The sequence below is a fragment of the Marmota flaviventris genome, chromosome 3 (assembly GCF_047511675.1).
Source record: "Marmota flaviventris isolate mMarFla1 chromosome 3, mMarFla1.hap1, whole genome shotgun sequence".
In the NCBI taxonomy this organism is placed as follows: domain Eukaryota; kingdom Metazoa; phylum Chordata; class Mammalia; order Rodentia; family Sciuridae; genus Marmota; species Marmota flaviventris.
The window spans coordinates 100,905,911-100,930,849 of NC_092500.1; the positions used below are offsets into that span (position 1 = coordinate 100,905,911).

Below are 24,939 nucleotides of genomic sequence, written 5' to 3' on the forward strand. Positions count from 1 at the left end.
TTGGGAGATAGAACCCAAGGCCTCATATTCTCTACCATGGAGCCACCACCATCCCAGTACTTCTGTACACTTTTTATTTTTAAATGGGCTCTATTATCTTTGCCACTACTGAAATCCTGGGTCCTCATTATAATTTGATTTATCTTTTGAAATTAACAGCAGTTGTTATGTAAATTGCTATATGTACTGCTATTGTTGACATCATTAATACTACTACATTTACAGAAACTGCCAGCTAGAATTTTTTTAAATATTTTTTTTAGTTGTAGTTGGACACAATACCTTTATTTTATTTATTTATTTTTATGTGGTGCTGAGGATCGAACCCAGTGCCTTGCCCGTGCTAGGTGAGCGCTCTACTGCTGAGCCATAACCCCAGCCCTGCCAGCTAGAATTTTATACTTGAAAACGGAAAACTTCCCTAGTAATTTATTGCATTGGTGGAATGACACCATAAAAAGATAGGAATTGAGATCTTTGACTTATTTTTTGTTAGTTCTACTTTATATGTTTTTTAAAAAAATAATGAAGTTTCACTAAACTAGTCCTTTACATTTCCCTTTTGTAGGAGTTCATACAATAACTGAGAAATTTTTTGTTTTAAAGTAAAGGCACCCAAAACCACACAAAACCAATGTATCACTTAATGAGTAATTATAAGAACATCCTTGTAATTACTACCCAGGTGAAGGAATCAAATGTTGTCATCCACTCCAGAAGATATTTCATGTACCCTATCCAAATCACAACCCCTTTGAGGTTAATTTTTAATTATATAAATCACAAAATAATTAGATAAGCAATAATGTAAATGGTTTTACAAAGAGAATATGTATGTCTACATTAGATTAATTTTTGGCCCTTAAAATAATTTTAAGGGAAAAATGAAGGAAATTAGGAGAGATAGGTCAAAGGGTACAAAGACACAGTTATCTAAAATAAAGAAGTTCTGGGTAGCTAATATACAACATAAAAACTATAGTGAATAATATTGTACTGGATACTAGAAATTTGCTACTGTCAGAGTAGATTTTAGGCATTCTTAACCCACACAAAAGAGAAAGAGAGGAAAAAGGAATTTATGTGAGAAGAGGGTTATGTAACATTTTGACTGTAGTAATTGCTTTACTACATGCATATGTGTGTTGTGTCAATATGTGAAAACATCACATCATATACAATCTAAAATAAAGTCTTTTTTAAAGGAATCAAATTCTTTTAAAATAAAAAAGTCTACTTACAGAAAAAAAATTATTATAATCTTAAAATAATCACTGTCTTATATATCTTATTTTGTGTAGTAGGTGATAGATGATAAGGAGGTAGGTAGGTAGATAAATAGAGATATAGATATCACTTCCCCCCACACATGTAGTTTTACTATACTATCCCCACTACTTCCCTCAAAGGGTGGAAGTCGAGAGAGCCAAAGAGCAAAAGTAAAGAAATTGCTGAAAGGATAATTCTAGAATTGAAATCTAACACTGATATCTATATATTCTTCTTTTATTCATTAAAGCAAGTTTTAGCATAATTTATGCATATAGTTCTCTGACTGTATGTTATTAAAGTAAGAAACTTCCTTCCTTTTTAATTACATAACACAAATATTTCACTCCTCTGAACAGTCTTTTCCTGGTCTTTTCTAGTAATATTTCACTTTGTATTTAGCATAAATTTATAGACTGACTCAAAGCATGTATAACAACCACAATAACCACTCTTATGGAATACATGTTCTGTCAGACACATCACTGAGCAATAAACATTGGGTATTTTATTTAACCCTGAAAATAGTTCTTTGAAGCGGAAGTGACTTTCCCCATTTTATAGATGAGATGCAGAAAACTGCTGGTAAATTATAGGCAGGGATTAAACTCCAATCTGCCTCTACCTGGGCTTATACTGCTAACCTCTCCAAATACACGTACCCACTGCAGTGCTCTGGGCCACTGAGAATACATGAACTGCAGGGGTCTTTTTTTTTTTTTTTTAATTCTTTTAACTTCTCCTCTTTCTTCCTTGGATATTCTTGAGTCATTGAACTGAAATTGTTGCAAGAGAGATAATAGGGGAAGCAAATTTACAAAACTCAAGTTTCATCTGTGCTCCTAAGTCTTGTCTCTGGGCTTTCTTTTCTTGGTTTATAATGTGGCAGGATATTTGGAGGAAAAGCTATATTTCATCCAATCATTCATGGAAAGCCTGGGAGTAGGTGGGGCCGCAGATTCCATGACTTACATAATGAGTACACAGAAGAGAAGTTGGTGGAACTGTCATGCTTATTAATCACTGTGAATATTTTGCAAAATATTATAGAGTATTATGGCAGAGTGTCAATGGAAGAATTTTTCAATATGAACTGAAATTATCCTGAATTCAGTTCATGTAGCAATTTATGTAAACCTGCCTATCACTGTAAAAGGGCTTGTCTTCTTTTGTTTCCAAAGTCATAATTTAAATGACAACCAAGTATGTTAAGTGGCTTTTGTGAACTCTCTACAATCTTTGTATGCCCAGACTTGTCTGGTACAAAATGTACGAAACAGACCCGCGATTTATAAACTATCGGGTAATCAAATGAACAAAAAGAAAAAAGAAGAGTCCCTTAAATTTGAGTGTTTGGGAGTGATACTTTAAAAATATTGTAAGGATAAATTACTCTCTGCCATTTGCTTGACTTTCCTTTTATCTCAAAGAGACTTGAATAAGCCTGCTTTGTTATCCAACAAATTAAGCATGCTACATTATTCCCCAGGCATCATATCTGCATTATTGTCCTCTGAAAGCTTAAACCTTCAGACCTTTCTGTTTCTATTATGAGAACCACAGAAACAGAGTGGAAAGTTCCACAAGAGATAAATGATTCCAGTTCTCATCATTGGGCTTCTCCCTTAATTTCTCAGTGCCCGTATTTCCATCTGAAAAATGGGAATATCATAATTACATGAAGATAATGATACATTAGACTGAAAGTTTTTAAAATGTAATCCAAATGAGTGATAACTGTGTGTTCATAGATGGCAATTTTGTTTAGATGATTTGGTTTATGTACTTTAAAAGTCTTCCTTACTAGTGGCTTTTCCTGGGACTACAGAGAAAGAACAAATAATCTAGTAGCTGGGGGGATTAGAGACTCTACCAACACCCAATTTGTTCTTTCAAACTCTTAAGCGTATAATTCAGTAATATATTAAAAGAATACTGAACAATAACAACATCACCACAGATCTTTACTTGTCTTCCAAGGATCTCAAATTGCACATAGTTTAGAATCTGAACATCCCTGGGGTAAAGGCAATCTTAGTCCTATTAAGGAATAAACAAAGTGAGGTTAATGATGTGGTTAAATGCAAACAGATTAGGTATCAATTTAAACAGCTTGGAATTCAGGTTTCCAATTCTGTTCTTTTAATTATATTTTTGTTCAGTTTATTGTCTACACTGGTGTTTTCAAAATTGTCCTACCATATACAGAAAGTCTATATTGGTATTTTCTATATATGTCCTACCATATAGACAAAGTCCCCTTTGATTATATTAGATGCAATTTAATATAAACTAAATTCAAATTTTATTTCAAGTTTTAGAAAAAAATATGTACTAGATCCTTTTGATTGGCCTGTAATGACAAGTTCTAATAGAATTCAAAAGGAAAAAAGATAATTTGGACTATGAAATGACTTCCTTCCATTCAGAAGTATTTCAAGTTAATTTTACTCTCAAACAGCTTGAAAAAGAAAATGTCAGGCTTCAGTCAAAGCTGTTAGCCAGCAGGACAGTACAGTGTCTATATTTGTCATGTGTTGGTTAATATGTTCATCTCAAATTTCTCTACAGCTATAATTAAGGACTTGTGTTTCTAAAAAATTAGAATCCTTTTGAAACCTGCTAGATTTGCCAGGATATTTTTTTAACAAAGAATGATATGTTTGTCAAGTATTAAGTCAGCATAGAATACTTGTTATTAATTCTATTTCACTATGGCAATGGGACCACGGGCCATTAAATAAGGCATCTAAGAAGTGATCCAAAACATCCAGAACCTTAAGTGAAGCTGGCCTGTAATTAAATGCAAATTTCAAGTAATTTAGTTTCCAACCACTCTTATTTATTTATAATTTGTAGATAAATGAAAATCTGTTCTTGGAACTAGCATTTCTAAAACCCAATCTCCAGACCTCTGTGGAAAACATCACAGGTCTTTAAGATGAAAAGAGAGAGCAAAGTCTGATGATCAAAAGTCTCAGGAAAGAAAAGAGACTCCTTTCTCAAAGAGATTTGCTACTAAAAGTCTTGACAGCCCAAAAAGGCTGCATAAAGTTTTTCTGCAATTAGCAAGACTAGTGAATTTCCAGTATTTTGGACAGTTGACATATTTGCTCAGTAGTAGTTAGCTTCCAATATACAAAGTTTGATGGATGGATGTTTTACTGTGGTACTAGACAATAGCATATTGGTCTTCACCTAAGAACTATAAATGTGGAAATTTATAAATGTGGAAATAAATTCAAAATGAGATGTCACAATACTTGGAGTGATGTGGTCATTTGCTGAATCTGAATATAACAGTGGAGAACATTAATTTGAAAAAAACAATACCCTGCATCATGACTACTACTACAACTCATTAATTTTTGTGGTACAGGGTATAGAACCCAGGGGTGCTTTATCCCTGAGCTACATTCACAGTTCCTTTTTTTCTTTTTTTTTCCTTTTTGGTACCAGGGATTGAACCCCGGGGCACTTACCCACATCCCCAACCCTTTTTATTATTATTATTATTTTATTTTGAGACAGGTTCTCACCAAGTTGCTTAGGGATTTGTTATTTGCTGAGGCTGGCCTTGAACTTGCAATCCTCCTGCCTCAGACTCCTGAGTCACTAGGATTACAGGTACATGCCACCACATCCAGCTCCTTTTTCTTTTTTAATTGTTAGACAAGGTCTTGCTAAATTGCTCAGGCTGGCCTTGAACTTTGGATCCTCCTGCCTTAGCCTCATGAGTCACTGGCCCATGATACCACACCCCAGCTGACCATGACTACTCTTAAAAATGTGATTGGCTCTTTTGCAAATTCAAAGCCAGTCTCAGCAACTTTGTGAGACCCTGTCTCAAAATAAAAAATAAAAGGGCTGGGGATGTGGCTCAGTGGTTAAGTGACCCTGGATTCAATCCCTGGTACCCTACCCCTCCACCAAAAAAATAAAAATTAAAAATTGTGATTGGTCCACTCAAGATTGCCCAAATACCAGTTAACAAGTATGTATAGTACCTGCAATCTTTTTATAAAATCTTTTTTAAATTATTTATTTATTTAGTCCTGGGGATTGATCTCAAGGACACTCTACCACTGAGCTACTTCCCAGTCCTTCCTGGTGGTTTTTATTTTTTGAGATAGGGCCTCACTGGGGCTGGCCTTAAAGACAAAAAATTCTCTTGCCTCAGCCTCTGGAGTTGCTAGGATTACAGGCATTCACCACCATGTCAGGCCCCTGCCATCTCTTTTAGTTCCTTCTTTTTGAAATTCAAATAACTTTGAGTCTGCTGGCCATTATCATTGGTTTTAAGACCTTAGATCTTGAAAATCAATTAAAATAGTAGTATAAACTAATTTGGAAAGGCAAATATTATAACTCACTCTGTTTGCTTTTTTATTTTTCTGTAACATTGCTAAAAAGTTTTTAAAGAACATTTTAAAAATGTGTGTGTGTGTGTGTGTGTGTGTGTAAGAGCGAGAGATCACCCATGTGCATAGTGCTGGGGATTGAACCCAGGGCTCACATATGCTAGGTAAACCATTTACCACTTCCAGCCTAATTACACATTTTTACAAATTTATAACTCCTTAAAAATGCATGGTACATTGTGTTCTGAAATATTTTTGGGGAAAACCCCATCCTCCCTCTTTTGCTTTTTGGAGAATAATATAATGTATTATTGGGCTTTAACCATTTTCAAAGTATACTGGATGGTTAGCAGAGAGCCGCAAGAATGGTAAAATCTCTGCTGTTCTTTTTTGGTTGAAAAAAAATTTTTTTAAACTGAGAATGAAGGTATTTCATAGGCCTGACTGCTTTCTGGGATAACATAAATAACAATAGATTCAATCTGATTTAATTACTTGTTGAACACCTACTGTGTTCAAGGTACACAGATGAGTAAGGAAAACCTGAACACCAGACAAAGGGAAGTTGATCAGTTATGGTGTTCTTTTGGTTTGTTTTTGTTTTAAACACCCATCTATATTCCTGTCTTGCAGAGGTGAGACAATAGACTTGACTATGTATGGCCTATAGAATTAGTCTTTTCAAGGGTGGGGATATAGTTCAGTGGTAGGGTGTTTACCTATCATGCTCACAGCCCTGGGATCAAACCCCAGTCTCTCTCTCTCTCTCTCTCTCTCTCTCTCTCTCTCTCTCTCTCACACACACACACACACACACACACCAAGCAAAATCCTACTCTTCTCTTTTCTTTGCATGACATGATGTACCCAAGGAATCCTTACCACTGGCTGAATTGATAGGATGGCCCTATCTTTGACTTTCAGCCTCTGAAACTATAAGCTAAATATACCTTTATTTTCTTTATAAAGTTCCAAGCCATAGGTAGTTTGTTATAGCAACAGAAAATGTACTAATATAGATACCTTGGCAGTTTTTCAGTTTTGGTGATGATTGGTATGATATGAAAAATAAAACCTGATTTACTAAGAAATTTATTTATAAGTTCTTTATTTCTATGACTTTTAAAAAATAATTTCAAGCTTATAGAAAAGTTATAGTAGTGTAAGAAACTCCTATATGATTTTTATCCCTATTTAGTTTAAAAAAAAAAGACTCTCTTATTCCATCAGTCTTGTCCCATATGGTCCCATATGCCTATAGTTTGCTTAGATTGTGTTTCCGTCTGCTGTCATTTTTCTTTAGACCAAACAGATTCCTTTTGCAGTTCTGTGTAGCAGATCTGCTGCTGAAAAATCCTTTCAATTGTAATTTATCTGAAAGTATTTAACCTAACTAAACATATTTGTAGTAGCTGCAAAGTCTATGTCTACGACTTCAATGTCTGAGTCATTTTGAAAAGTCAGTTTATATTGACCATTTTTTCTAATTTATTTTTTTAAAACCCTGGTCTTGTTTTCTTGTTCTTCCCATTCTTATAATTTCTTATTGTGGACATCGTAAACAATATGGTGTCTCTAGGTTCTATTTCCTTCCCCTGGAAAGTGTATTTTTTGTTCTAGCTGGGAACTCATTTGGCAGGAATCAAACTGTAATTCCTAAGATGGGCAGTGGCTGGAAACTGCTCAGTTCTTTCAGTCATTTAGCTATTTGCTTTCTGCCAGACTCCGGAGTCTCCCAGCTAGATGTATCACTCAGGGACTAGCCAAGGACTCGGCAACACTAGATGTATCACTCTGAGACTAGCCAAAGTCCTCTTTCTTTCTTTTTTCTTTTCGGTACTAGAAATTGAACTCAGGGTGCTTAACCATGGAGCCACATCCCCAACCCCTTTTTATTTTTTATTTTGAGACAGAGTCTTGATAAGTTGCTTAGGACCTTACTTAGTTGCTGAGGCTGTCCTCAAACTTGGAATCCTCCTTCCTCAGCCTCCTGAGCCACTGGGATTACCGGTGTATGACACCAACACGTGGCCCTGGAAGTTCTCTTTCTATGGTTCACTTTTTTTGTAATGTCCACCTCACTTTGTAGTCTCTTCAGAAGCCTTGAACTCTGTCCTCATATTCCTCAAAACAGGAGGATGGTAGCTTCCATCTTCAGTTCTAGCATACTCCTGAACTGTGCACTGGAAATGTCTTCAAGACATGTACAGACAAATACAGTCCCCTTCTTTCAAGGGTCAACTGCCTTCTGGTTTATCTGCCTATTGTTACCTTCGAAGGGTTGTTTTTAAAACATTTTGTTCTGAACTCTATAGGAGTTAGCCTGACAAAATTACTCTGCCATTGACAGAAACAGCAACCTACAAACATTTCTTAAAAACACACACAAAAAATATAAATTCTACAAATTCTTTCAAGTAAATTAACTAGTTACTTCAACAAGTATTTACTAAGCATTTATTTTGGGCTAGATAACATGTTAACATCAGGTGGTAGAAATCCTTTCAGATATAAGAATTATATTAAATTGTAGTCACCTATGAATGGGCCTAATTTTTTTTTTGGGGGGGGGGAATTTTAATTAATTTATTTTTGCAGCATTGGGAATTGAAACAATGGCCTTGTGCATGCCAGGAAAGTGCTCTTCCACTGAGCTGCAACCCCTAGCCCTGATTTTTAAACCTCAAAATAAAAGTGTTACTAAGAGATATATGTAACCCCTCTCCCCAGCCAAAAAACAACAAAAATAACAAAACATCCACTTATTTGTTCTCTCATAAATACGTTTATATAGAGTATTTTTTTCAAGAAATTCAGATTTCTTATTCTGAAAGTTAAGTTTAACAACATCAAACTAGTTGCAGTTTAAAATCCCCAACTTTCTTCAGCCAGTCTGAAATTTGTCAAAATGTATTTTCATAGGACTGGGGATGTGGCTCAGTGATAGAGCTCCTACTTAGTATGCACAAGACCCAACAATCAATCCCCAGCACCAAATCCCCAGTGCAAAGACATAAGTAAATATGTTTGTATGTCCGTATGTATCTCAAACCTAAAAGGTGAAAAATAAAGTGCTCTTTCAATATAAAAATTGGGGCTGGACCTATAAGCCTAGCCAGTGTATGGCCTCTCTTATCTCATCTTCCTACATAGAAGCATAGAAGGTGGAATATTTCTAACCTACATAGTTTTTTCTTAAATTTATATATGACAGAGGAATGCATTAGTTCTTACTACACATATATAGCACAATTTTTCCTATCTCTGGTTGCATACATAGTATATTCATACCAATTCGTGTTTTCATACCTATACTTTGGATAATAATGATCATCACATTCCACCATCATTACATACATAGTTTTTCAAAAACTATTACTATTATTAAAGTAAATGTAGGGTATGTGTTATAACAGAATCCAATGCTAAACACCACTCTTTTCATTGGGGTTAGGAAATCAAGGAAAGTTTCCACATCTGCTACAGGAGTCTGTGGAGTTCTACCCAATCTTAGTTCTCAGCTTAATTCCTTCACCACTCTTAAATTCTCGTACAAGATCTATCTTACCCACATAGGTTTATACAAGGATGAAGAGGGACAAATGGGAAGGGCTGGGAAATGTTTCCTGCTTTACAGTTTTGTCTAAGTTTGACTCTGGCTTTATTGGGGAGTAAACTAAGCATAAGTCCCTATTTTATGATCCTATTTTGCATATAGGTTGGAGGTAAGCCAAATGCCCACCTTCTTTCCATATAGATTTCTGGCATATGTTTGCATTCTACTTCTGCTATTGAAATAGAATATACAATAGGAGAGAATGGTATATTACCAACACCCTGTCTATAAACCCTATAACCACTGGTTGAATGAATTAGTTGGTTCCATACAATATTCTTTTGTCTCTTCCACTCCTTAATTATATTTTCCAGGTTAAATTTATTCTTATATCATCTTAATATCTGAAACTCATTTTTATTACTACTACTTTATCTCATTTCTATTGAATACTTAAAAAATATTTTGGACATTACAATTTTACCATAAATCCTGCATTTGATTTTCTGGTGAATCATATAAATAACTCAACCTAACAACACAGTGTGAGGCCAATAGCAAACATCTGTGCCCTTTGGAAGCTAATTTCTTCCCTTAGTGCAGCCGGCTGGCATCAACTAAACATCCAGTTATTTAACACACTCAAGCTGTGCACCAATAGAGGCTGACCAATGTTTACTGCTAAATATCCAATGCATTAGAAAAAGAAGAAGAAACAAGAAAAAGGAGAGCATAAGTGTTCGTTACTAGTTTGTTAGTCATCCCACTTTTCTTCCAAAAAAAATAGTTCCATGGGATCCTCCGTAGATGCAGGGCAGAAGCAGGGCAATCAGCTGGTGTTACTTTGAAGTGTGGCTGCAGGGCTTCCACCCTTTCCCAGCCCAGCTGTTGAAGCAGGAAAGAAACTTCAAAGCTCAACTTGCTGTTGTTTCTGCCAGTGGGGTGTGTGCAATTCCCATCACTTAGCTATAAGGAAAAAATGAGGAGGAATTCATCCTCTGTCACTTGCCAAGGTTTGATGCTCAACAATCTACCAGTTTTTGACTGTATCTACTGGACACAAATAAAACAACTGATTTCATTGTGTGATTTACATTTATATTTATTTGTAGACATTAATTTATAAACCATCTGAGATAGCCAGTTTTTATGATTTGCTCAGATTGTGCCGCAATTAAATTCTTAATTCTGTAATCTGCCTAGATTGTTCCCCAGACTAAATTTTCTGCTCATGAAAACAAACAGGGGTTATCCTAAGGCAAAGCAAAAATTAAGATTGTCCCTTTGCCTGTCTGCTACCCCAGCCCATATTTAAAACCATTTATAATCCTTGAGTCACCTTTTAATTCTCTATATAGGGGTACATCCAGATTCTTTTGTGAATTAAGAAAGAATTATTCCATTTGGTCAAAAATGCACTATGTACAATATATACATTTTTGAATGATATAATCAAAATTTAAAAGTAAATGCAATAACCCTAGTTTTATTTTGTCTAAACTTTAATTTTCATATTAAACTTATATTCTTTAATTTCACAATAAAAAGGAAATAAAAATTGAAGTTACTATTAGCTCTTAAAATTAATAGCTTTAATTCAAAACTGATTCTTTGAGTAAGAATTGAACAGTTGAACTTCCCTACCACTATTTCCAACAAGTTTTATTTAAATAAATATGAAAAATTAGGTAAAAACATTTCATTCTATAGTATAAAATGGAACAAGAGAGGAGGATCTTCAGAAAAGGTTATTATGCTAAAAAAGCCAAAGAAACCAGAGAGTAACACTACAAGTGATAATGATATGACTGAAAAGGAAGTTTCCAATACCCATGTAGAGGTATCCATTTTTCCAACAGACGACCCCAGTAGGGCCTAAAGAAAGCCCATGATGTTCCAAACCAAAACAACAACTAAACAAATAAACAAAAACTCCTGGAACACAATTAAGGGGTAAAATTCAGTTATGAAAAATTTCTAAAATTAGTGGATGGGTATGCATCATAATAGAAAAGATGGTCTAGGTGTACAAGTTCTGAAGAAGCAAAGATCTCTAATTAGAGTCATTAACAGTAATGAGAACACAAGTTAGTCTATTACTGATATTACACTTAAATTAGAAAATCTTAAAGGAACTTATTCTACTGACTAGATTTTTTATTTTGGAAAAATATCATAATGAAGGTGGCATAATCTCCAGAAATTTAACTTCCAAAGATTTATTTCTCACTGACTGTATCCTGAAAAAAATCAAAGATTCCCTGCAAGGTAAAGTCCCCATCTCTGGTTAACTGTATCTTTCTGGGTATTTATAGGCTCTGTGTGTTCAGGCCTTTTGAGTCCTATGAATGTGTACCAAATGACTAGGAGAAGCAATTTTAAAAAGCTAAACAATACAAAAAAGATGGGAAAAAATCACAAATAAAATGATTTTGTATATACAGACAGAAATTTTTTAAAATTCTATTTATGATTTAGTGGAAAGAATCAGAAGTTGCTACTATACTGTTTAATAACAATTACTTCTGTTGCTTGTTTTCTGAGATCTCATTCCAATGAGAGCTGCACACTGTCAGTTTGGTTTTGTGGCTGCTGGTGATCATACTTCCTTGCTATTAAAAAAAGAAAAAGATAAATTAATAAAAATGCAAAATAATTACTACCTAACATCATTAAATTGTTGTAATGAGTCTCAGTTAAAAAAAAAAAAACAGTTAAGAATTAGGCAATTTTATTCTTTAGAGGAAACATTACACATTCTGATCTTCTGAATTCTCAACATTGCTCAATCCACTTTTACGTTTATTATTATTACATATCAGGATTATTCAGATCTTTAAAATATAGGGTAAATATTTATTAAGCTATTAATGATTTGCAATTTCCTTTCTTATCCTTTATTTCCACCTTAAGTTAATAATAATGCTTTTGTCTGCACTATAAGAAATTTGAATACATTAACTTAGAAGCCTAAGACTGATAACATAAGTTATCAATATAAGAATGATCCATTATGATTATGTTGGGATTCTTAAATATGCAAATCCACACCATATATATTCTTGAATAATGCCACCCCAAAATATCCACATTCTAATCCCCATAATCTGTGACTATGTTACAAAAGAGACTTTGAAGATGTAACTGAGGTGATGGGGAGATTAACCTGGATTATTGGGCCCAGTATAATCACATGGGCCCTTAGAATCAGAGAACCTTTCCTGGATTCACAGAGGGAAATATAAGTGTGGAAGAACAGTCAGACAGATGCAATGTGTTTGGCTTATAAAATGAAGGAATGGGGCCATCGACCAAGGAATGTAGGCAGTCTTTAGGAGCTGGAAAGGGCTAGGCAACAGATTTTCCCTTAGATCCTCCAGGAAAATGGAAACCTGCCTACACTTTCCTTTCAGCCCAGCAAGACTGTTGTATGACTTCTAACCTACAAAACTGATAGATAATGCATTTGTATCATTTTAAATCACTAATTTTGTGGTAACTTGCTACAGCAGCAAAAGAAAACTAATATATTCTGCAAATAGGAATTCTCATAAATTTTATGTCATTCACATCAAAAAAGAAAAAAAATGGAACAGTGAGCTTATAATTGTACCTGCTATGTTACAGTATACTACTCGCAAGAGAACTTGTTTTGAGTATCAGTGAAAACTTAGTTCTTTACTTATAATTTTCTACATAGAGCTTCTGACTTTCTATATTTTAAAAAATATTTTTAAAAGGATTTCTTTAAAATATATATATAATATAAAATTTGATATTTTAAACATTTTTAGATGCACAATTCAGTGGCATTAACATTCATGCTGTTGTGCAAACATCACCACCATCCATCCATAGAACTCTTCATCATTCTAAACTGAGTTCTGCACCCATTTAAAAAAGCTCTCTACACACCCTGGCAACCACCTTTCTACTTTTTTTTTTTTCCTCATGTAAGTGAACATAGTGTCTGTTCTTTTTGTGACTGGCTTATTTTACTTAGCATAACATCTTCAAGCTTCATCCATATTGTAGCATGGGTCAGAACTGCCTTCCTTTTAAAAGCATAACAACATTCTATTGTGTATATGTAGCATATTCTTCTTTTCTACTCATCTGATAAGGACATCTGAGTTGTTTCCACCTTTTGGCTATTATGAATAATACTGCTGTGTTAAATTAAGTTTTGTTTCTTATTTTGTACTGATAACACATGTGCACACACATTTCAGTTTTTACTGTGAACATTTCTCTTCAAAATTGTCCAGTCCTTTTTCCTTAACACCTACACAGCTCTCATCAAAGCAATAAATGTCAATTACCTGTTGTACATCTTTCCATGTCTCCCTTGATGCTTATATAATTATACAGAGCATTTATATCACATGGACATTTTAAAAAAGAAGGCTGTTCTGATCATTTGATTTTATAACTGTAGCATCATATACTTCTTGCTTTTCTCACTAACCATGCAAATCATACCTTATTCTTTTAAATGGAGGCATAAAAGGTTATGGTTTACATGTACAATTCACTCTGGACCAATACATTTTTTTCTTTTTTGAGATAGGGTCCCACTAAGTTGCCTAGGCTGACCTCAAACGTGTGATCCTCCTTAGTAGCTGGGGTTATGGGCATGCACCACCATGCCCAGCTCAAGGGCCCATACATTTTAAACTTTGTTATTCTCTGCTGCTTACATATTTGCAGTGCTCAGTAATATAGGACATATTAACTTTGAGATATGACCCCCTGACCTAACACTCTGATGTCACATGTCATCCTCCTAGAAGCCATCTCTTTACTACTTTGACTTGCAGTAATTATAATATAAGTGACTACAAACTCTATAAATACATACTTCAAACCAAACTTAATATATCTCCAACTCAAATTCCTTTTAGCCAGATCCCCAAAATATTCTTGGCCACTTCAATGCCACTCCATATGAAAGGAAGTCCAAGGAAAAAAAGTTAGAAGAAGAGAGAGCAGGCTCAAATGATGGCTAGAATCTTAATTTTTTTCCCCAAATTTATAAAAATATGATCATGTAAAAACATCCCTAAGACAATTCTCATGGTCTTGGAAAGTGCTCTGTGCAAGCAAAAGGTCTGGTAGCTTCATAGAAAATGTCCCTTTTCTGAAACTATGTTAAACATCTGAAAAAAAGTGCTAAGTTTTTAATACTAACTATTGTTCATAACCTTGGACTCAATTCCAGAAAATTTAAATATGCATGCGGATACAGTTCAACACAGAACTACTTACAAATGGAATACATTTCCAGCTGTTGTCTTAAGCGAATTTTGCTCATTGTGTCATAAAAGTTGGGCTCTGACGTTTCTTCAGTAGGTGGCACACTGAATATCCTCATAATTTTCCTTTTATTCCTAAAATACAAAAACAGCGCAGAAAAGAGATTTGTACGAGTGTCTATAGGATTGTAATATTCTCATGATCCTGGTAATTAGATGCCGCATTAAAAGACTTAAAGGATAAGTCCATGCTATTCTAATTTGTCTTTAGGATATGATTCTTTGGCTCATGTACTCTTTCTTTCATTAAAAAGCTTGTAGCTGTACATGTACAGCTATGTGGCTATAAGAGAAAAGAAATGCTAAAAACATTCATTTACTATACAAAGTAAATTGCCTCCATTGCGATTCTCAATTCCTAAAAAAGCCAAATATTATGTGAAAAAAAAATCTACCAACAAAAAACACCTTATTTTTCTCCCTCTCATGTCATCCAAATGAAGTTGAACTACTGGATTGGAGAATACACTGAATGTGAGCAGAACTTAAGTTGTGAAATTATGAATTGAAATATTTCTTAAATATAATAACATGGCCTTAGTGAGGACAACTTTTTAAAAACAGGAACAGTATGCCTCTGATTTTAAAAGAAAAGTGGGGAGGAGGTGATGGCTCTTTTTAGAGGAAACTATTACCTACAAGTAGATCAGTGGTGACATGTGGAGCCTTCTCCCACCCACCACCTGCAGTCCCAGCAGCCAACAGTCCAGCTGCTCCAGGAGAGCCACATGGCCAGGAAGGATAAGCATATTTATCTGAGAGCAAGTGTGGGCTCTGAACCATCCCCAGGCCAAAAATAAATAATCTCTGGAATACTAATTATTTTGAACTATTTAATGGCTTCTGTTTTTTATCTTGGTAGAGGACACCAGAAGCATGTGGGTATAAGGAGATACTACTCAGAATTAATACTGCTTTTCCTTTTGTTTTTGTTTTTGTTTTTAGGTGCAGAAGATTGAGAACAAGGCCTATGTACACTAGGCAAGCGCTCTACCACTGAACTATATCTACAGCCCAGCTTTTCCTCCTTAAATCCAACCTCCTCCTTGTTTATTTATTTTTACTCTTCTAAGGGAAAAAGCACCAAGGAGTATAAAAAAAGACAGCTATATTAGGCTATGACATCTGGAATTAAGGCAGGAAATATTTATTGAGGATTTACACTATGTGACACATAAAGGTAAAAGATCCAAAGGTAAAAAACAAGTACCTTGTTCTGAGGGACTGAAGTTTTTGTGAAATGAAGAGATCAGTAACCAGACAAGACAAATATTGTTTAAAATGCCATGAGAGTATCATGCACAAGAAACAAGGAAAAGCTTTAACTGGGCAAAGAGAGATCTACTGAATACATAGCAGTTTCTATATTTCAGGGACTTGGGCCAAAAAATGTGCTCATTAAAGAGTGACAAAGAACCCAGGCTCATGATGAAAATTAGGCAACAGTAGAAGTGACAGAAATGAAAGTTTAGAGTAGCTGACTTGGATGTCAAGAGCTGTACTTAAATCTTCACCTCTTAAAGCAATGGGGTTTTCAAAGCAATACCTCAGTCACCTATGCTTGTGACCAGAGAATCAATAGCATATGTCAGAGGAGGAATACAAATTCTGATGAAATTATTTTTATGTATTCAATTCAAATTTTTAAAACAAAAATCCCGCAAAATCTTCAAATGTCCAGTTTCTTATTTGTTTTGAGATGCTAACAGATTTACCTCTTGGCATACATGAAGAGACCAAAGCTAACAAGGATCACTATCAAGTAAACATTGGTGGCTTCATTCCAGGCTTCATGAACAGTGTAATCAATAGAACCATCATCACCCATCACTCCGTAACTTCCAGCCATGGGGCTATAAAAGAGAAAAGAAAATAGGGTTGGTGTCCATAGGACCTGCTGGTTAAATCCAGTCCATCATCTGTTTTTGTATAACCCTCAAGACAAGAATGAGTTTGCAATTCTACTATATATTACTTATTTATTTTTATTTTTTGAGTCAGGAATCAAACCCATACTAAGTCAGGAATTAAACCAAAACATACTAAGAACACTGTCTGCCACCAAGCAATGTATGCCCCATCCCTAAATGGATACACTTTAAATGATTACAAGTACCTATATACTATCCTCAATTTGTCTTACAGTCCACAAGCCTAAATATTTTTGGTCTGGCTCTTTAAGGAAAAGTCTATTGACTCCCTGACTAGATGATTAAGGCAACTAATACATTTCTCCTTACTTGATTTTGAAACATTACAGCTGCTACCTAAAGGGTACAATGCAGGATAAAACCTGTTACTAAGTGGCTGGGCATGGGGCACTTACCTATAATCCTAGTGACTTGGGAGGCTGATGCAGGAGGATAGCAAGTTCAAGGCCAGCCGGAGCAACTGAGCAAGTCCCTGTACCAAAATAAAAATAAATAAATAAATAAATAAATAAAATAAAGAGGGCAAAGGATTAGCTCAGTGATAGAGAACCAATAGGTTCATCCCAGTACTTAAAAAAAAAAAAAAAAAAAAAATTACTAAAAGAATGTAAGTTGAAACGTCATTACAGTTTCCAAATTGTAACCATCATCCACATGAAAGCAACAGAATACTTTAAAACACAGTGCCAAGTAACCCACTTACGATGCTGAGCTGTCCCACTCCTGACAACAGCCTAGGAAAAGTGCTCTTCCACATGTGTCCCAAAATGCAAGTTTGGAGTTTATCTACTTTTGTCCTTCAGGCCCAATTTGGCTTAAAGAAGCTATGGGATAAAAAGTTACTTTTTGCTATTTATACAGCTGTGACTTCTTTTGAAGGGAATGCATTCTTTGGACATTCCCACACAAAATAAGAGTGGTAATTGAAAGTGTATCAAATCTCAAGTAAAAGAGTAATGGTTTCTTATATGTGGGAAGTTAACTGAATTTTTCTTAAAGAGGATATTTCTCCCTTGTGTTGGATTTAAGTAAAATGATCTAATATGTGAAAGGAATCGAGAAGTGTTGTTTTGGCCACTCTATAAAAAAGGAGAAAAACAGAACAAATGAGAGGTGATAACTGTACTGTAGTTTCTAAGAATAAGACAGCCAGCCATTTTTTAATACCAAGAAAAAGAGTATCTGGAATGTCCAAATTGTTTTGCAATTTTTTTTTTTTTTTGAGGCTGCCTACAACAATGAAGGCATTGCAGAAATTCTTCCACCCTGTAAGTCACCCAAATGTTCATTAATCTATATTTGGTTCAGTAAAATGAATAACTATGTACTGAGGGCACAGTTGGTTTTCTTTCTTCTCTCTTGCTTCTATATAAAATGAATGAAACTTCAGAAGAGGTCTGCTTCTTAAATAGGTGACATGTTTTCTCCCTTCTGACCCTTTGTCAGATGTTTGGGGATATACTGTAATTCATTGAGAATAAAGTGGATTTCGTGAAGTCATTTAATTTAAACTCCCAACAATGAGGGCCAAAGTAATTTCTCTAAAACATCTACTGATGTCTGATGAACATTCAATTCGTTTTGTGAAAATTAGCTATTGAACAATAAAAACAGAACTTATGTTAAACAAATTTATAGGTATAAGATAGAAATACTACTTAATTAAACTTTAGATTATACACAATTCCTAGATGTTAATGAGTATGAACTTTTCATTTGCTTTTGAAAGTGGATGATATAGGGGTACTGGCATATTCTCATTTTTAATTCTTATTCTCTAAACTGAACTCCAGAAGTTCTTTGAATTTAACATGATTTATAGTAAGTAACTGGCCTACTTTAGAGATGGAGACTTCTGGAAGACCAGATGCTATAATTGTTTTTGTAATTTATGGAATCTCAACCATTGTTGGTGCCAAAATGTTTAAATAACAACAATGACCATGTTAGGCAAAAAGAAATGAGTTTAAGTATCTGATTTGAGAGGTCACAGAAGGGCCAAACAGTTATTCAGCAAGGGTGGTAACTTTCAGGATTGGAAGATATTAACAAACTGGGGGAAAAACAGGGAACAATAGAGCAGTGGCTACTAGGACATTTTGCAGGTGCTCTTTATCTGACAAACTGAGAGAGTATCTCCTACCTATTTTCTAATGCCTGAATAAACCAGGTTAATTTCTTGTTTCAACTTTTACAAAATTCTGTTCCTGTGCCACTCAGTAAGTGATATATTGTTACCCAAAGCTTGATTTCCTCTTGCTATAAATATGCAATCCCTTAATTATATTTAGAAGACTATTTCTAATTACTGCTGGCCCAGAATGGTAAAACTTTATTGTGAACTATAAAACACATATTGTACAACATCATTGGTATGCAATGACACTATTCCATGGTTCCAGGGACATGCACTTGAGTTATTTTTAGTGTAGTTGTGAAAGATTTGCACTGAGGGTAGGACTTTCCTGCCCAGTCCTCAATCATAACCAATGGTATGCTTTGTAAGACTGCCAGGAATAAGAAATGGTCTAGTTCAGAGTCATAGTACAGACCCAAGGCCCACATGTGGTCTGAACTTTGATCATCCCCTCCCAGCATACCGTGCTCAGTCTGACCAAGTGTACACACATACACCTGTGAGTGATTAATGCATGCTACCACAGCCTTCCTCTGAATCTGAAGTAAAATGCCTAGGGGTATTTCAATGGTTCATTCCTGGTAAGTTAATGTTTGGGCAAGATTACCAACATAGCTTGTCATGTGCCTAGAGTGCCATTCAGGGCTCTTTTGAGAAAACTGACCTTTTTTTCACATTTATCCCGTGATGTAATGGTTGAACTATTTCCGTAGGAAGAGCTGAATTAAGTCCCAGGGAAACAAGCATATCCAGATAAAGCTGCCCAAAACATGACAACTAGGACTTGGTTTTAACGTTGAGACCTTTTCTGGGGATCAAGTGATTGTATCATAAATTTTAAAATTAGAGTCCTTACTTTGGACATATACAATATCCAGGTTGTTCTACCCTCACTTATTCTGCCTAGAATGTTATAATTTTTGTTTCTCACTTAGAACCTTGTTCTTTTAATGCTTGACATTCAGATTAGAATCAGTTTCTACAAACAAAATCCACTGCATAAATACAGTAGAAATCTTTTACTAAAGATTTGGGTTCTGAAAGCAGAAGGAAGCAGGCTTATAGGCCTTCGCCCCTACAGGAGGAAGATAATTAATATCTGATGCCTTCTGTACTGGGCAGTCCACATTTAATTTTCGCAAGAACCCTACAGGGAGGCACTAAAGCTCCATTTTACAGAATAGGAAACTAGGGTGGTAACAGGTGGCGGTGGTCGGTTATGTAACTTGCACAAAGCCACACTGGATAGGGCTGTCAAACACATCTGATGCCCAAACCTGAACTCTTCCAGCCGCGACCTGGATCGTAGGAGATCTGGTCTTCGCGGAAGAAAATCAAGTCCCGCGGGTTCAAAAAAAAAAAAGATCCTATCCCAGAAGGGGGCCGCCGGCAGGGACCTCCAGAATGTCCCGGGATCTTTTTACTGTTTCCGCCGCTCGCGGGCAGGCTGCGAGAGATTCCATCTCAAAACACTCCTGCGAAACCCCTGCTGCCCCGGGCCGTCTCGCCCCACGAGACGTTACAGACTGGTTGTTCATCTTTCCTGCCTGCGCTCCTGGAACCCAGAGCATCAGAGTCCCCTATTCCGCCCAGGCCCGAGCAGGGCGAGGCAGGTGCTCGGAGCCCGGCGGGCGCGATGCTGCCCTCGGCCGCAGCCAGGCGGGGCGGGGCGGGGCGGCGCGGCAGGGCGGGGCCGGTGACGCGACCGCCGGGACCGGGAGCGCGGGGACGCGGGGCCACTCACGCGGCTCGCTCTGGAGGCGGCACGAGGCCGGCGCTGCTCCGCTCGGGGCTCTCCTCCCCGGAGTCGGCGGGCGCGCGGGACCGGTTACCGAGCGGACCCGGACGACCTCTGCCTTCGTCATTTCCTGCCGGCCTGTCGGTTTCCGGATGAAACGAGGAGCCAGGTCTTTTTTTTTTTTTTTTTTTTTTAAAGCCTTTCCCCTTTTCAGTTTTTGAAGGCGAGATCCGCAGCGATGGCCCCGGTGCCGCCCCCGGGCGCGTGAGTGGAGCCAAGCGCCCTTCCCACCCCCGCGGCGTTGCCGCGCCCCGCGGGCCCCTCCCTCAGTGCCCCTAGCTCCGCGCGCCCCGGCCCGGCGCTAGGGCCCCGCGGCGGTGGGTTTGGGCTCCGCGCCTGTTCGTCCGCGTGGATCTGGTCGTCGTGTGCTGTGCCGCGCCTTCGCTAAAATCGGGCGGGAAGTAGCAGGGACGGGTTATCACCGGGAGTTCCGCGCAGCTTTCCGCCAGCCTTGGCGCCCCGCGGGACTGGGCGTGGGAGGGGGCAAGGTGCATTGTCCAGGGAGCCGAGGTTAAGATGGGGCACTCGGAGGTTTTCTTTTTCCCCAAGAGACCGTAGGGTTACTTTAATATTTACGTGTACTCTTTCAGAAGAAGCGTGTGCTATCCACACTACCTTTCCTTTTACCCAGATCATAGTAAACGGTGCGTGCCTGAGACAGTTGGAATGTTTGAAAAACTTGATGTGGCCAGGATGCTGTAGAGTTAGGATTGTTAGCTTAAATGACTGCTGCATTTAGGGGGAAAAAGGTGTAGTGACTTGAAAAACGTGTTTTCCAACATGAGACAGGCAATGAATTCATGTAGAATTTCAGAATCAGTATTGGAGTGATCAGATTTCAGAGGTTGGTGCAGCCTTGAAAATAAAGGGCCACTTGCCCACGTGCTTGAAGTCGTTTTTGAGCAAGTTCTTCAGATCAGCTGACTGCTAATTATAATTCGTACAAAACTATGTTGAGGTTGTAGAGGTTATATTCTTCTGGCCTTTGTGGAGCTTCTGCTACAATTAAGCTCGCCTCTGACAAGATTAAGACTGTTACTTGGTACAATAGCATAACAGCTTTATTTATATTAGTATTTATTAGTTTGTAACCACTTAGTTTGACTATAAAATTGGAAAATGAGAAACAATAATAGGCAGTGTTGCATACTGAGCCAAGAGGTCTAGATGCTTTATCTCAGGGATAATTTTTTTTTTAAACAAAAGCATAGGTTGCTCCAAATATTTGAATACATGAGTTTGATTAGAATGTGTCCATATGTGAAATATGTACATGAGAGGTTTATATCTACTTTTGTAAAATAAGAGTGCTGGCAATATAAAAAGGATCAGAGTAAATTAATGTGTTTTTAAAAATTGGCTTTAAAAATTCATAGGACTGAAATTAATCCTTTTATTTGGGTATTCAGTAATTTCCAAAGCACATCTCTTATAATCCAAGTTCCTATTATATAATATCACCCAATGAACAGACTATGCACTGACATGGAAAAAAGGTAAATTTTAGGAAAGCCTTTATGGCCTCTTCTTTTCACATCTAATTTCTAAGTGGCATTCTTAATTAAGAGTAAACAAATGACATAATGAAGCCTGAAGACTAATTTTCCAATACCAAAGTAAAGAAACAGTGATCTGGCTATTACTTTGTTGGAGTCTTGCACAATTTCATTTGGCATATAATGTTAGGACTTAGATTAATCTGCAGTGTAGGTAGTTGTGAAAGATTTATGTGCCTGATTTTTAGCTTGCCTTTAACTATCTTAAACATTCACTATTGAGGCTAGTACTTTGTGCATTAAGAAATTAGGTTTTGATTGGATTTAATTAAATAGTTTTAGCAGTTTTGATAATTTTTATAGGAATGACAGTTCCAAAATCCTGAGAATGAGAGTGGGGTCTAACAGTTTGCATATTGTGAGAGTAGATGTTATTGGAAGGTTTGGAGAGTTGGAGAAGTGTGTATTTGTGATTAAAGCATATTGGAACTTCTTATCAAAAGATTCTAGTGGTCCATCATTGGAAAGAGGAAAAGACTGAGAAATCTTTGTCAGTCAGTGTTTCTAACAGGGTTCTTTACTGAAGGCATTATCTTTGGGAAGGGAATGAATGGGTAGTTGTCATCCATGGATTGATTTAAGAAGAAAAAGATGCACATATTTTCTTTTGGAGTGAATCCTTAACCTTTGGGATTGTTGCCACCACATGCTACTATAGGCACTATCCCAGCTTTGATATTTGTGGGCATGTCTCTGGTAGATGAAGTTAAATAAAGGGAAAAAATGGAGGTAAGGAATACTCTAAAGCAGAAAAGTATACAAGCAAAGCATTATGAGGCTTTCTTTGGGAAAAATTTAGGAACTGTTAACAAAATCTATCCTGGTAATAATTATATATGTTTGTAAATTTCTTTTGTTATTTGTATTAAGAAATATGGAGAATATGTCCTTAGTGTGCTTTATAAACAATGGAACAGATTTAGAGTATAGTGTATTAAAGTATGTGAAAAATTACTGAATTCTTAACAACAACCATTTATGTTTGTCACTGTTGGAAAGTCTTAATGACTTAGTAAAAATATGGGCTCCTGTCCACAAGGCATTTAAGTGATGCTGTGTTTCCTGTGATAGGAAGACAAACCCTTCTCATTTCTCATTTCAAAACTTGCCTCAGGCTGGGGATGTAGCTCTGTGGTAAAGCTCTTGTTGCCATTCCCAGCACCAGAAAAAACAAATCAGAGCAAAACTTGGCTCTCCTATGGAGTGCCCTTTAAGCTCCCAGAATGCAGATAATTTTTTTTTCTGTCTTTCGTATTGCCTTATCCCAAGGCCCTAGAACAGAGCTTGACTTATGCAGGATGCGAGTTAAATATTTCTGGTAAGAATAGTACACTGGGATACTCTTCCTTTTAGTGAAGGTCCTGCATACCTTTTGTTGTAGGACCTCTCCAGCCTTACCTTTTCTGCCAAGTCGGCAGCCCACCTTGAGCTCTTTGAATGTTATCTGTTTATACCACACTCTTTGGCATGTAATATCTTACTTGATGTTGTATTGTTATGGAAGTATTTCATATAGTTTGTTTCCTCACCCAAAATAGAAGCTCCCCAAGGCCAAGGAGTATTTATCTATACAGTCCCATTTTTGAGAACTGCCTTGGTATCCAGTATAATATATATAGAGAGAGTAGGTTTGTGTGTACTTATTGAATGAATATTAGTTACCATGGGAAAACATCAAAGATATTCAAAAGCATAGGCATTGTTAGTTGGCTAAACCTTGTATGCACATATGAAGCAGTATGAGAATTTGGAGCTAAATAAAGCAGTAATAGCAAACATTTATGTAGTGCTTAAAATGTGCCAGCTACTGCCCCAATCCCTTTACATGTTCATTTGTTTGAATCTTACAGCAATTCTTTGAAGTAGGTATAATCATGACCCTGTTTTTCAAATGAGGAGACAGAGGCACAGCAAAGTAATTGTTTCTAGCTCAAGATCATGATGTAAGTAATAAGTAGGCAGTTTGGCTCTTCAGAGTTCTCATGGCTTCTCTGGAATGTTTTACTTTATACGTCAAAGAGGGAAATCTAAAAGTTTCACTATTTTGCAGCTGTAAAAGATTCTCTTTTTAAAATTTCAAGGTAGCGTAAAAGATTGCAGTGGCTCTGGGCTGCCTCTGGGCTGAAGAAACAATGCTAAATTTTCCGTATAGAAGAGGTTGATGATGAATTGGTCAAGGGAACACTGTGTGTGGAAATGACTAAAGACAGGCAGAGAATTTTGTATCTCAAAGCTGAGTAAGGAATTGAATTCTTTACAGCTATTGAATTCTAGAATAATGATTCACCAGAACCTAGGACAATGACTTTGTTAGAAATGTAGTGTTGAAAAACTTATGCCAAATAAAATAATACTAGGCAACATTTGATATCTTACTGCCTTTTTTTTTCTTTAAACATTTACTGGATTTAAAATCTTAATAATTTATCATGATGTGGGTGTTACTGATGGTTTCCTTTTTTGTCCATTTGCTTTGTCCTTTCATGGAATTTTGATCAACTCTTTCAGCTTGTATTGAGCTATAATAGAGAACACTATTGGTTAGTAGACTTCTAACCATGTAATATATATATTTTTTTTTTTGGTGCAAAAAAATGTAAAATTGTGCTGTTGATTTGGTGACAGGCCTGGAGTAAAGTCAGTTGGAAGCCATGTGCAATTAGATGAGGGCTGCAAACAAAACCCAGCAAGATGAAGAAAAAATTATATTCTCTGAAAGTCCAATTGCATATTCCTTTTATTGGAACTGACAATATAATTTGGGGGACATCGGGCATCAGCAATCACTGAATCTAAATGACTCCACAGTTAGGGAAGTGCACACATCACCCCACCGCTGTCCAGGAATCAGAGGAGGAAGTGCCCTTGAATGAAGCATGGGCCACAAACCTGGTTAGCAGCCAGGGTGGACACACACTTTGCAGGTATAGTACTCTGTACTATAAATCATTTCTACTGGGAAGGATGTTATGTCATTTGTTCTTGGGGGTTGCTTCATAATTTGAGACAGTGAAGA

General features: G+C 36.5%; 2 protein-coding genes across 14 annotated transcripts in view; one reads left to right on the forward strand and one right to left on the reverse strand.

The window, feature by feature from the left end:
- Nucleotides 1-6,808: 6,808 nt before the first annotated feature.
- On the reverse strand, nt 6,809-20,405 carry Smim19 (small integral membrane protein 19). Of its 4 annotated transcripts, XM_027939363.2 has the most exons (6): nt 20,314-20,405; nt 16,828-16,904; nt 16,217-16,354; nt 14,455-14,576; nt 11,710-11,798; nt 6,809-10,152 (listed from the first exon to the last, which is right to left on the reverse strand). In XM_027939363.2, exons 3-5 carry the CDS (start codon nt 16,348-16,350, stop codon nt 11,734-11,736), a joined length of 321 nt encoding a protein of 106 aa, XP_027795164.1. In that variant the 5' UTR covers nt 16,351-16,354; nt 16,828-16,904; nt 20,314-20,405; the 3' UTR covers nt 6,809-10,152; nt 11,710-11,733. The 4 variants fall into 4 exon arrangements, with proteins under 4 accessions (XP_027795164.1, XP_027795162.1, XP_071466270.1 ...); XM_027939361.2 differs by lacking the exon at nt 6,809-10,152 and having other exon boundaries at nt 10,263-11,798; nt 20,314-20,404; XM_071610169.1 differs by lacking the exons at nt 6,809-10,152; nt 20,314-20,405 and adding an exon at nt 19,847-19,938 and having other exon boundaries at nt 10,263-11,798.
- The window catches only part of Slc20a2 (solute carrier family 20 member 2), a 101,358-nt gene continuing 96,743 nt past the window's right edge, over nt 20,325-24,939 (forward strand). For 4 of the 10 annotated variants that reach the window (XM_071610159.1, XM_071610161.1, XM_071610164.1 and 1 more), the window contains exon 1: nt 20,788-24,847. The gene's annotated coding sequence lies outside the window, so the exon portion shown is untranslated. Of the gene's footprint in view, nt 20,477-20,529; nt 20,572-20,787; nt 24,848-24,939 lie in introns of those variants that run through there. The other 6 variants (XM_071610163.1, XM_071610166.1, XM_027939370.2 and 3 more) reach the window with 4 other exon arrangements.

Coding starts and splice junctions, on each gene's coding strand:
- Smim19 (XM_027939363.2), bottom strand. CDS start 16,350: ATGGCTGGAAGTTACGGAGTGATGGGTGATGATGGTTCTATTGATTAC. Junction 14,577..16,216: donor CTCTTCATGTATGCCAAGAG/GTAAATCTGTTA, acceptor TTTGTATTTTAG/GAATAAAAGGAAAATTATGA. Junction 11,799..14,454: donor GCTGGAAATGTATTCCATTT/GTAAGTAGTTCT, acceptor TTTTTTTAATAG/CAAGGAAGTATGATCACCAG.